The sequence below is a fragment of the Strix aluco genome, chromosome 13 (genome assembly GCF_031877795.1).
Source record: "Strix aluco isolate bStrAlu1 chromosome 13, bStrAlu1.hap1, whole genome shotgun sequence".
Taxonomy (NCBI): Eukaryota; Metazoa; Chordata; class Aves; order Strigiformes; family Strigidae; genus Strix; species Strix aluco.
Window position 1 is genome coordinate 11455240 of NC_133943.1, and position 13493 is coordinate 11468732.

Below are 13493 nucleotides of genomic sequence, written 5' to 3' on the forward strand. Positions count from 1 at the left end.
ATAATAGATCATTTATATATATATACACACAATATATAACAATATACAGAACAGAGGAAGGATTGCTTCTCTTGGAAACATCAAGTATTTGCTATTATCAGACACAGGACAGGAGGCCAACTGGATCAATAGACTTAATATAGAAAAATCTTATCTTCATTTCGGACTAGCTAGCCATAATGTCAGCACCTAGATGCCACTGACAGAGTTATCTCCCATCAGCAGCAGCAATAACTGTTTGGTAGTTGGGTGACATCTATGTAAAGCCAATAATTTAAACAGAAAAAATTTGTCCCACTGTCCATTTTGAAGATAAAGGGAAAGCAGCCCACCCTCCCCAGTCTTTGTGTGTTTATCAGGACTACGAAATAACGCTTTTCAGCCCGTGTGGGGTTCAGTTTCAAATCTCCATTCCTGTTGGGACGATGCAAACCAAAGAACTTGTGCGTACAACGAGACCAGACCCCTGGAGGGGTCAGGTCCGAAAGCGTCCCTGGATGTGATACTTAGCCATCATGCTGTTGAAAAGAAGAAAGCAAAAAGCTTTCATGTTGTTCTATATATATGTGGTTCTATCTATAGGGCCTGGTGTGCGCTGATCCCCGAGGAGACGTTCTCCCTGCCTGCCCTTTGGGCGCTTATCGCGGGACCAGAGGGACACACGCAGCATTATCACCAGGCCAGGCTCAGAGCAGCCGAGTGGCATTTTCCTTTCATGCAGGCACCGACACCAACCGCAGGGCAAAGCGCTCCGCAGTGCCGCAGCGCAACCCGCCGCCCCGCCTGGCAGCCTCTAAAAGCGGGAGATAAGTGGGATACGCAAGTCAGCTCTGATGTTGCAGCAGGAGACAAAGGTCAGGAGTGATAACATCTGATCAGTCTCACATTGTGAGGTTAAAAATAAAAGAAAGCCCAAGTGGAAGCAAGAGACCGTGGTGGTCTAAGGTATGGCGAGATGTCACAGCACCCCAGGGAGAGGTCTTCACCAGATTTGCTTCTCACAACTTCTACCAAATTATTTTTAATGACTTTGCATGGCTTCACGAGCCTCACGATTCATCCAGCATTTTAGCACCCAAGATATCACTCTGAGGCAGATGCATGGCCATGATTACCACTGCTCTTGCTTTACAGTAGCACCCAAGGTCCACGCTGGAACCGTGTCATTTTCCTCAACACCACGCAAGCCCAGGCTGGGCCCTTCCTGCTCACATGCACCAGGTGGGAATAGCCAGTGGGCGAGGAAGCAGCTAGGCAAAGAGAAGTTGGCAATCACAAATGCTCCAAGGGTATGACTTAGGCACTCAACACTTACATGGTAGGCTTAAAATCATGACATTAAAAGCAAACTCCAAACCAGAGGCAAATAAAATTAAAATCTGCTCTTTTTATGAAGCATTTCGTAGGGTTCATATTTAACATGTTTGTTTGCTACTGTGAAGATCTGCTTGCGTAGAATTTGATACTTTTCATGATCACACAGTGCCAGAAGCTGGGAGTTTATTCCACATACTGCTCATGCTGGTGGGACCAGCAGCCCCAGCCCATAGGACAGAGGAAGGACCTGGCCATGGGAAATCACTGCTGGCTTCACTGCCCTTAACCAAGTGCATTTATATGGAGACACACAGACACAACTAGGTAACATTTTCCAGTGACCTTGCAGAGGTGTAAATAATTATAGACAGTAAAGGACTTAAATATTAACCACACATGCTGTGTCTCTGCTAACTTGAGTGGAGATCTCAGTGTACAGCACATGAATGGCCAGGCCCAATTAAGTCAGTAAAGATTCCCAGTTCCTTCCTCAGACTGTAGCTTTATGTGGAAGAAGATCACATCTTTAAGGCACAGTTACAGTGCGATGGCACATCCAGGGCATCTCTCTTGAGGCATCGCCTGACAAAATTGACACAAACTCTTCCATTGTACGTTCCTGTGAGAAAACTAAAACTCAGTGGGACTGTCATTTGCCTTGTTACACAGAGCAGCTCAGACCCTGTTTGTACCATTTTATGTAAGCAAGCAGATAATAAAAGTTTAGTTTATTCAGTACAAGATTCTCAGCTTGAACAAGTCCACAGACAGCTGCAGGGACAGACACTTGCATTAAGCCAGTCCACAAACACCTTTAGATAGTGGTAGGATGATGCAAAAGCACCTGGATGCATTTTATACAGCTGAAAACCCGACGGCACAATGGGACAGATGCGGGGATAGCAGACAGGGTAATAACTGGTTATGTGACTCCCAGTTGCAACCAGTCCATGAGTCAAAGACCCCAGCACAACCTGCAACCAGAACAACAGTCTTCAGGAAATGGGTCATTCCTGCTTGACCAGCAGCTTGGGAAGTGTTTATTCAGTGAATATTTGATGCAAGCATGGACATTCACAGTACACTGGGCAACTGGAAAGACAAAGATGATACTGCTCCCGATACCACACTAGTTATACTACTTACACAAAGTGAATTTAAATGATGCGATTTGAGATTTGTTTTCAGGAGGCACCAGGATTTTAATTTTTTTTCCTACCAAGCTTTGAGCAATACAGTATGCAGCAGAGGAAGATGAGAAGTCTGACTTCTCTACCTGTGAACATTTTAGGTTCAATTAACCTTATTTCTTTATAGATAAGCGACAAATCCTGCAGCCATCAAATCTTGGAAAGATTACATCAGCAGCAGCTGGTTCCATTATTCCCCAACAAGCATACCTTAAGATGTACATGGTTCAGAAATATTCAGTGATATAATCAACTGCTGCATTAGAAGGTAGAACCAGATGTTGTACTAAAAATTAAAGTAGGAATACAAGCTCTTTCCACCTCTTCTAAGTTGAAATTATTTCTCAACTAATGTAAAAGTACCATACTTAAAAGTACAAATAAGGACTGAATGGGGGCTGAGAGAGCTGGTGCTGTTCAGCCCAGAGAAGAGAAAGGCAATCTTATCCATCTATATAAATACCTGAGGGGAGGGTGCACAGAGGAGGGAGCCAGGCTCTTTCCAGTGGTGCCCAGTGACAGGACCAGAAGCAATGGACACAAACTGAAACAGAGGAGTTTCAGAGGTTCCTGTTCTCACCAACTGCCCTCAGAGAAAGAACTGCATCAATCTTGCAGCAATTAGAAAAGATTCAGTGGGATACTTGGTGTTTATACTGCAGAGCATCAGGACTGGCCCATACTGTGGCTGCCTCTCTGCTCTGGCAGCACTAAGTGCATCTGGTTGTGGCACAGTGCACCTGCTGCCTATTTGGAGAACACTTATCTCACCTTTAAGGGACAGAAACACGGCAAGCACTCAAGCACCAATTACATGAAGGGCTTGGTGCGCTTTGCAGCAACATACAATCACAAGGACACCACATGTTGCTAAAATATTTGCTTAATATTTCTCTTCTGGTGGAATCACACCATTACAATTAGGGAGGCAAAGCACTGGTAAGCTGATTTCCACCCCCCCCTTCCAAAGAAGAGCCCCACATATTTGCAGACAAGTATGCACATGCCCCCTGGATATTCTCAGTCCCCAAAGATTCCAGCCAGACTTGCCTGGCTTGCTTTGGACCACTTGGCATGTGACAGCAGCCGTGCACATTTGGCAGAGACATTTTTAGAAACTTCCAAGCTATGAATTCACCCTTCCATTTTGGTAAAGCCAGTTATGTGGAAAGCATTTCAAAAGCAGAACTTCAAATACAGACTTAATTTCCCCTCAATTCTTAGAAGAGGGGAAAGAAAAAATTACACTATTTATTTTCCCACATAGAGTTATCCCACAATATTTCTGTATTTGCTGACACTATAACCGATAACAAAATAATTACAAGTCATATCAAATCAGTCTTTTCAGCACAGCTATGCCATATGTCAAAACTATTCCCAGCTCTTTCCCTCAGGTCCATTTTTTGTTGCAATCACTAAAACGTGACTTTCCTTGAAAACATACATTTAACTAAATACTTAGGAAGTGCATGCTGCACACTTCAGGGATGCACTGGGGAGATGCCCATGACCCCAGCTACAGCAACACAGACACCCAGCAGGCACCTGCTCCTGCCCATGGCCTTTCCAGTGTGGCTACGTAGGAATGGAGACTGGGATCACATCTACATCCACAGCCAGCTAACCACATGTTGGCCACACAGCTAAATATCTGCCAGCACTGTTGGGCTCCTGACACACCAAGGGTCAGCTTCCAGACATTTTCCCCTTTTCTACAGGTGTTCAGAAGAAGCAAACTGATCTCAGTTGGGTGGACTCTATAGCCAGGACCTGACATGGACTCTCACAATCCAGCACACTAAACCTCTAAATCCGCCAAGGCATCAGAACTACCCCCTCCTCCTCCTCCCCAAGCGACTCCAACTGCAGAGCAAAACATCCATCCTCCTTTAAATGGCTTCAGCCCCCTTTGCCGGGAGGACACAGGTAGTTAACCACCACTCAGCTGATGAGCAGGAGTTCATTAACCCACAGCTGCTTGATTGCTACCAGCTGCCTGTCTCAGCCCCTGAACTCCAGGGCAAGGACATTTCAGGCCCATTTTAAGCTCATAGTAGTTCCTTGCTCCTTGTTTTAAAGGAGTGTTACTCTTCAAGGGAAAAAGATTTTGCAACAGTGAATCCCACTATCAGCTTGCAGTGACATCCGATACCTGCTGCCTGAGGGAGAGGGAGGAATGGTCCAGGTAGCAACAGGAGCACTCCTGTTTACTTTCACTTGTGTATGAACCCTCCAGCACAGCCCTGAACACTTCTCCAGAGCCCTCTCTTTCTTGCTCCCTCTGAGGCTCCCCAGACACTGTCTGCAGTCCTGGAGCTTCTGGTCTCAGGAGGGCTCCAACCGTTGGTCTCCAAGTCACGCCCAAGCCCAAAAGCGCAGAGGGAACAGAGGCCATCCTCTTCTCACCATCCCTGATGGGCCTGCTGCACTTGCCAGGGCAAACTGGAAGTGTTAAGCACCTAAGAAAAGACTACTCCCTTTCAAATAAGTTGGTGTGATGCCAGTTTTTACCCTTCACAACAGAAGCTCAGGCATGCAGCAAAAGCAAGACTCTGAGACGCGCCATCCTGCGTCATTCAAACCCCATCTTCAGAGGTGGCCCAAAAGGCAGAAGATGCAAATACAAATCCCTCTGTAGACACAGAAGAACTGCACAGGCCCAACTTTTCACACTCCCTGGATAAACATTGTGAGTATCAGACAACAAACAGCCAGGCACAGCCACCTCCTCTTCCCAGGGCACTACTCCCGCTCACTTATTCAAAAGATCAGATGTAGAGACCTACCTTCATGGCAGGAACAAGGTCTGTAGGTGAGGAGCAAGCCAGACACCATGCTGCAGCCTGGAGGGACGGTGTTTGAGCACACCCACTCAACTGCCCCCAGCTGCAGGCAGCATGTGCTGATTGAGGCATCCCACCGTGCCTAGGAGGGACCCAGGGCACCTACCACCAGCTCTGGTTCTGCCCCAGCACCCAACCACCGAGCCAGGGTGCCTGCTGCAGCACCACTTGGGGTGACTGGCCCCACGTGTTAGAGATGGTGCTTCACCAAATCGCCCTTCTTGCCCCAAAGAGGAAATAACGTTTCTCTCGCTGTCTCCACAGGCACATCAGCAGCCTGGATGCTTTCTGGCTGCCTATGGAAGGAAATGGTTCAAGCACCAAGTGCTGCAGATTGACCAATTGTGTCCTGGGGAGGATTTCTACTCTTCCTCTCTCCCAAAAGGTCCAGTTGTCCTTGATCTTTTTTTCACTTATTTCCCTTGTCTCTAAGGACTGTAAATTGACAGTTTATACAGAGCAGGTACATATGCTTACAAAAGGACTAGATGATTTTTAAAATTAAATCCGGATACAACAGAAAGCAAATGTCATAAGCAAGGTCCTTAAAAGTTATTTTTTGCCCTTAGTGTTCCAGCAGGTCAAGGTCTGAAAGATAAATTTTCAGTAGCAAGATGAGAACAGAGCAAAAACCGAGACATTCAGCAACAGACCTTTTATTTTCTTCCAAACTGCTACTTTACAATCCCCATCCAAAAAGATCAACCCTTTAAAAAAAAACTTTACTGAAATTCTCAGCACTGTGAGAAAGCTGCTGCCTTTTTTAAGGTTGATCTATGTTCTGACAGGAGCACGTTGCAAAGATAAACCCAGTGAAACTTCCTGCAGACAGTCGCGCTGCATCACTGCTTACAGCAGAGCTCTCTCCTCTGCTTAGCATCCCGGTATCTCAGAGATTAGCAACAACCTATTTTTATATTGCATCCAGATGAGGGAGGAAATACTGAGGCAGCTGGTGTCTGACCACCTGCAGGTACTGTGTTTCAGAAAGATGAGACTGTTTTCAAGCTGGTTGAAAAAAATAAAGGCATACTGCTACATCTGGCCTAGGAGCAGTATGTAGTCCATAAAATGAGAATTTTATTGACTGCTCTGAAGTTGCATAAAACGGCACTGCACTGCTGATTTGGAAAATAGGAACTGCTGCATAGCAGTTCATTTGAAATGTATTTGTAATCTAAATAAATTTCATGTCTTAAGTATTACTTGTATTTAAAGGCCTATTTTCCAAGACTGGGAGACAGGTGGACACACTTTTATCACCCCCTGTGTGTTTGTACACACCTGTGCAGAAGGTTACAGGGAGGAGCGGGCTCCAGAGAGGGCAGGAGCCTGAGGCTAGAGGTGATGTGTGTGAAATGCAACAGCCAGCATCACCGAGCTGGATGAAACCTGCTCCATTGCAGCCCCAACTTGCAGATTACACAGCGCTCCTTGGTTAGCAGCCTGCTCACCAGAAGACTTCTTCCAAAGCAAGGCTTTTCTTATTATTAAACAGCACATATGCATTGACTTTGTACAATGTATCTTTAAGCTGAGTAATTTCTCTTAGTCAAACCCACAACATGCACATTGTCAATTTACTTCATTCTTTGTGTAATTCTGTATCTCAGGAAAGGCTGTTAGGAAGGCTGCACTGAAACACGAAGAGTAAATGATATGGAAAAAGCCACATCCATTCTGTGCAGTCCGGGTATTACACGACTTGCAAGGCAAGAAGAGGCTCTCGCCTCCAGACAGGGGTGCCCTCTGCGGGAGGTACCGAGCCTAGTGCAGGGCTTTCCAAACCCCGTTACCCCCCCGGGGAGAAAGGCAGGCTCAGATATCAACGCTTCAGGCAGAGCCCTTGAGTTTGAACTCAATTACAAATTCCAACTTTTCTGGTTTGTGCACACAGCCACACAATCACCGCTTCAGCTGTCCCGTACTCCGGGTTGGATCACTATAACCTGCTGCTACTTCTGGATTTAACCAAGCTTGTAGCAGCTGCCAGCAAAAGGGTGAGCTGTCTTTGCGATATTCGTTCACTAGACCTTAACAGTAGGCACCAGATAATCGACTGGTCACCTCTTCCCTCTAAACATACTATTGAAAACTAACCTCAAAGGCAACCTAGCCTCCACTCTCACATAAACATATACTGCAACTTGCTTGACATCCTATTTCTTAGGATATAGGTAGCACTGCCTTTTATAACTACTAAATTAAGTCAGTATTTAACTATTCTGTGTGAATTTCCTAAACAGAATGTCAGCTCTGAAGAAGCAATGAAACAATTTCCAAAGGGAAGGCAACATCAGTTTTAAGAACATTGCAGCGCAGTTTTTGGTACTTCAAGGTACTACATGGAATGTGGCAGGTTGTATTTATGTTATGAAAGCAAATCAACTCCCATTACTAACATGCAAGAGATAGGGAAGGTAATCATTGTAAAAGATTTTACTGAGAAAAGATCAACGATACGAGCAAGAGAAAAACTTTCAAACATACAACTTGACAGTATTTTGCAAACATAAAGTGGCATTTTATAAAGAATCAACAGACTGGCAATGTAATTCTCAAATATATGGTGCAAATTAACAGTAACAAATGGGGCTCCCATTTTTGCTTTGGTCAAAGCCCTCCCAAGGCCAGAGGAACAGAGCCAGACCACACGTGTGCTATGCTCCCAGAAAAAACAATCCATATGCAACCACTGCAACAGGCTGTTTGCAGTGGTTTAAGCAGAGTATTAAGTATTAAGCAGAATTTTCACACTGGAAGTTATTCAGGTTCCTTCAAACCGTTAGACTTCATTTTTAAACACAACTCAGTTTACACAGATACAATAAATAGTTTATTAACGGAATGTACGTGAGTTTCTCTCTTCCATCCTTTGTCTTACTCCCAGCACCTTACACACAGCCAAAGCAGCTTCCAGTCCAAGCCAAGGACAAAAGCTAATTTCCAGGCAAAACGAAGAGAGGTTGAAAGTTAAGACTGGCATCTTTGAGTGCCTAGTTCTTCAAGTGTTTGTCTGGTTCCCCAAACCTACAGGCAAATTGGTGTTTCTCCTTTCCACGCCTTGATCTACCTGCTCCTTCCCGACTTGTGCTTGTTTAAGCTCTTCTTAGGCAGGTCACATGCTCCATGGGGACAGTATAAAGTCATGCCTGCTCTAACGCTCTTTCAGCTATTGCAATATCCCTTTATTGTTTTATTTAAAAGACCTACCCTTATTATGTCATCTCTTTTTGATCTTTTGTAATAGTTCACTTTAGCTTTGGAATTTTACAAAAATGGAAAGAGTCTCTTTTTCAAAATATAGAGCACTGTGGCCAGGAATAAGGCAAGAGCGAGAAAGATGAGCATCTTGTCTGTCAGCTCCCTGCGATTGTACTTCGTTATTAGCTTTCGCCCCAGCTGAATTGTCCCAGACATGGACTTAAATTCTTCATTTGCTTCCAGAATGGTTCGTGAAGAATTGGCTGAAATTAAGGGGAAAAAAAATAAAAATCAGCTGATTGTGCTTCAAAAACACATGACAAAGGATAAAAGCATGTCATATTTGGCAATACAGAAAGTGCTTGTGAGATCCTTGTGGGTCAGACTGATTTATGGGCAAGACAAATGCAGACTGTGTTCTTGCAGAAGCTTTCAAAACTCAGTAATCCTGATGTGCTAAGGAAAAATGCAAAGCAAAGTAAGAGTACTGAATGGCTTAAAGGCCCCTGCATTCTGTTCCTGAATTTTTAATTTTTAGGTTACCAGATCAAATCTAGTTCACATTTTTTATGAACAAAGTCAATGCTACCTGAGAGCTTGCTGGAAGCAGAGTGAAATAAGAATGGTGCTAGAACCACCAGTTTAAGAGACAGAAATCACCATCACTATCAGCATCAGTTCTAGCAGCAGCAGGACAGGTCAATATTTGAATATATGAATTGCACAACGGAAACTGTTCCCCCAAGCCAGAGCAGTAAATCAGTGTGATTCAGATGGGGTTGCAGAAAGTGAAAAAGCAGCATGCAGCAGTAAGAGATCCTTAATTATTCAGCTCAAACAATTTAAACAGTTTTTAATAGTCATTTTTGACAAATTTTTTTTTTCTAATAAAAAAGAGAAAATCAGCTAGAGTAAAAGTGTGTTGATTGGTCTCAACTGAAGATGGAATTTGAGAATATGCCAAAACAGCAAGATGGAACATTGGTCCCTTTCAACTTCTCTTTCCCTGTAAGAAAAACAAGCAAACACCCCAAACTCATCAGTCTTCCTCCTTTCAAATTGCTAAATGAAAAGCTCAGGAGTCCCCCTTTTCTTATATTACAGAATGCATACCCTGTACAACACTGGTATATCACTCTATACTGAACTGATCAATTAAAGAAAGGTCAAACTCCAAGCATGTTGTCTGGTTCAGAAAACCAAGCATAATAGAAATATGTCTGTTATATTTTGCAAACCATTCTGTCCCATCTTAAAGAGGCATTTTGATCCAAGTGAAAAGAGAAAAACTGTTTCCCATCATTAACGGCAAAGCAGAGCTTCCCTGCTTCACAGCCACATATATTCACTGCATAGTAGGAAAGGACTTGCTCAGAAAAAAGGAAATTCTAACTACTGATTTGGAATTTGCAGCTGGGTTTTGTTAATGACCTTTGATAGTTTTTCCCTTGATGAACTCCAAGTGCTGTTCAGTCAGAAACAGAGTGAAAAAGTCTCTGCCAAACTGTCTTTTTAATGGGAGAAGAAACATGCTACTTTTGCTTGAGCAAACCGTGCCCAGCTGCCACGCTCAGATGGGGGCAGAAAACAAGGAGGGCAAAAGTTGTGTTATTTATCCTCGTCTTTAAACTGTTCTCTCTTCTGCGCAAAAGCACAGCTAGTAAGAGGCCCAGGCAACACAGATCCAACTTCTAAATGCTTCATGAATCATCAGTTCTGACAGGTCACTTGATTTATTGTCTTAGGAGTTGAAGCCAAAGAACTGGGTGAAATCTTGGTTTCACAGTCCCTGATGCACTGCTGACAGAGCAAGTGACCTCGGGTTCAAGTCACTTGATCTCCTTGTCTCTTAGTCATCCCAGCTGGAGACTGGGTGAAAACAGTCTTCTGGCCATACTAAGTTTCCTCTGTGTATGGACTTGTACCTACGCTTTTATTTGCTCTGCTATTACCAAATGCATGCCAGCACAGTAACACCAAACATGCTCTTAGCACCATGTGAACTCGCATCACTTTTACAATTGCTTTTATGTGAAACTAAAGGAAAAGCTCCTCACCCTGCCCCCTTTTCCTTTTTGTAATCATGAGACAGAAACTCCACAAACAGCTCCATGCAACGTACATTATTATTTTCTGTTTATGTCCAACTGTTAGGGGAGTTCTGCTGGACAGCTCTTTAATTATCTTGTAGTAGGTTCTCCTACAGCAAAGCAGGTTTCCACTATGCTCCACACCACATCAGTTTGCCTCTTCCTATCCTAACAGAACTGGCAAAAGATGCTTCAATCATCCAATCCATACCCAAACACCCCAATAACATCTGTACCTAGGGTTTGCACAGTCTCCTCGCTCTGCTGGACTTGCTGTGACATCATCCTGCTAATGCCCATCAGACTCTCTGTGATGTTACTTGCACTCTCTGCCAGACTTTCTTTTGTAGTCTTCCTGAAAGGAAAAAAGTAAAGCAGGAAAGGATAAAATTATGCCTTTGGGTACAGCGGGGAAAATGCTGCTGCCAGGGATCTTAGAACTGAGCTTGGCACCAAACACCCCTGCCAATGTACAAAAGACACAACTAGTTTTTACTGCATAAGAAATAGAGATTATCTTCACTAAACAATAAATAACCATCATAGAATATTAAAGCCATGAGACAAAACTGCTAGTGGCTCAGAATCTCACGAGGGCCCACATTTCACCACTTATTCATCCATGACTGTACCACTTCATGAGCTGGTATGGAAACGCTGATACAAACCACCACTTTATTGCCCTGGGTATCCCATTTGTCACTTCATGATACTAAATACAACTTTAGTATTTAGATACAACTTTTCAATACAGAAATTATATAAGCTTATATAAGCTTATTTTGCACGTAAAAACAGCTTGTATAATGATCCATTACTTGTTTATAATCCTGACTGGGATTAATGTAAAAAACGGACAGAAAAATATGAAGGCTAACTTATCCCCTCTTCCACTTAGACATGCCACACATGAAATTATGTGAAATTATCAGAGTCTTTAACAGTTTAAATCTCCACAAAAGGTAAATGCACTCATAAAAGAAAAGCTATATTCCAGATACAATTAAATAACTTACAAAAATTATATCACTCCCTTTTAAAACTAGTGAATATAGCATACACTGTTTAAATCTTAGATCGTACAGCGGGACAGTCTAATACCTTTGTCTTAAGGAGTCTCTTCCCTGCAGCAGTTGATCCTTCTCAGAGTTGTCGATAGCAATTTTACAAGCTAGATTTGCCTTTCTCCAAGCTGCCTGATTGCTGAAATCACAAGAGTACAATGTTGTAACACGATGGTAACACCTTGCAAGCAAAAACAATTTTCATAATGCAAACACCACTGTAACTGAGCACCCCAGAAACGTGCACGGACTTTCTCTATATTACACCACGGACTAACATCGTCCTGCCATTTCTCGTAAGTGTATTGTTTATGGAGCAAGGGAAGAAGAAAACTGTGTCAGCTGTCAAATGACAGACTCTCAAGCCATGTACTTACATGCTCAACCACTCAGAGGGACAGACCATGGTTAGGGACCCAAGACATGACAGAGAAAAGGAGAAAGGAGTCCTACCCTTTCCATCCTCTCTTGGTCTCGGGCAAAACAGCATCATGTCAGCAACTGTATTTGCAAAACAGGATCCGAAAGACGCTGTACAGAAGTCAGATTATCTCTGGTGACAGGGGATGTGTGAACAGCACCGGCTGCCCGACCCACCTGAGCATTTGTTTCTTATGGTTTTCCACTTCCCGCAGCAAGGCTTGTTTCTCTGACTCTTTATCTTGCTCCTTCGCCATCTGTTCGAGCTCCTTTGGCGGAAAGCAGAAACACGAAAATCTGATCCAACAACTGCTGCCACCTGCAACTCGCACACCCCAACCCCAGCCAGGGGGGTGAGTTAACAGCAGATTGAGCCGATAAATTAACACCCCCCAGCCAGGACTTCCCACCACCCCCACCTCACGGCGGCCGCCCCCCGGCAGCCCGAGGGCAGGCCGCACGGCGCGGGCCTGGAGCGAAGGCCGGTCACCGGAGCGGCCCCCGGCCGGGAGCCTCACCTGAATGCGGCCGCGGAGGTGGCGGAACTTCTCCTTCACGGCGGCGTTGAGCTCCGTGAGGGCGCTGAGCGGCCCCGGGCAGTCCCGGATGTCCTGGAAGACAACGGCCCGGTCAGCGCGGCCCGCGGCGGGCACGGCCCTGCCGGGGCTCCCCGCGCAAGGCGGCGGCCGCCCCGCAGCCTTCTCAGGGGGGACCCGCCGCGGGGCCGGGCGGCGGTACCTGCACGGCCGCCTTGATCTCCAGGTCGAACTTGACGATCTCCTGGTGGCAGACCCGCACCGGCACGCAGGCGGCCGCCGCCATCTTGGGAGGGGAGGGGGAGGCCGAGCCCCCGCCGCCGGCCCGCGGGCGCCCCCTGCGGGCACCGGGCAGCGCAGAGGCGGCGGCCGCTGCCCCGGGCCTTCTCTCGCCCGCTGCGGGAGGGGCCGCGGGCGCTGAACCGTCGCAGTAGGGCGAACGGCAGGCGGCCGTTCCGCGTTGAATAACGCGTATCGTGTGTCCCGAGTGCTGCCGGTATTACAGATGGTTTAGTTGTTCGGGTAGGCGAACGTCCCTTCGAGCCCCAGGTGACAGCACGAAGGGCGGTTTGTTGGCTGATGAGGGCCGAGGTGGGTCCCGTAGGCCTCGCGAGCTGAAAAAGGCCCGAAGCAGCACCTGCCACGACACCCGGGGGAAGCAGTGATAGCTCCGGGGCTGCACGGGCCTCAGAACCTGAACGGTTTAAACCCGACAGACCTCCCACGGTTTCTGGGCAGACAGGCCTGGAGAGGCGCGGTCTCTGACCCTCAGCAGCAGGGAGGATGGCTGGTGTCAGTGCGAGGAAGCCGGGGAAACATGAGGTAC

At 45.7% G+C, this 13493-nt stretch overlaps 1 protein-coding gene across 1 annotated transcript; it reads right to left on the reverse strand.

The window, feature by feature from the left end:
* Positions 1–7775: 7775 nt before the first annotated feature.
* BNIP1 (BCL2 interacting protein 1) lies at positions 7776–13003 on the reverse strand. The gene is made up of 6 exons (XM_074838723.1): positions 12870–13003; positions 12650–12742; positions 12309–12400; positions 11749–11850; positions 10884–11002; positions 7776–8820 (listed from the first exon to the last, which is right to left on the reverse strand). Exons 1-6 carry the CDS (start codon positions 12951–12953, stop codon positions 8624–8626), a joined length of 687 nt encoding a protein of 228 aa, XP_074694824.1. The 5' UTR covers positions 12954–13003; the 3' UTR covers positions 7776–8623.
* Between the last annotated feature and the right edge of the window lie 490 nt (positions 13004–13493).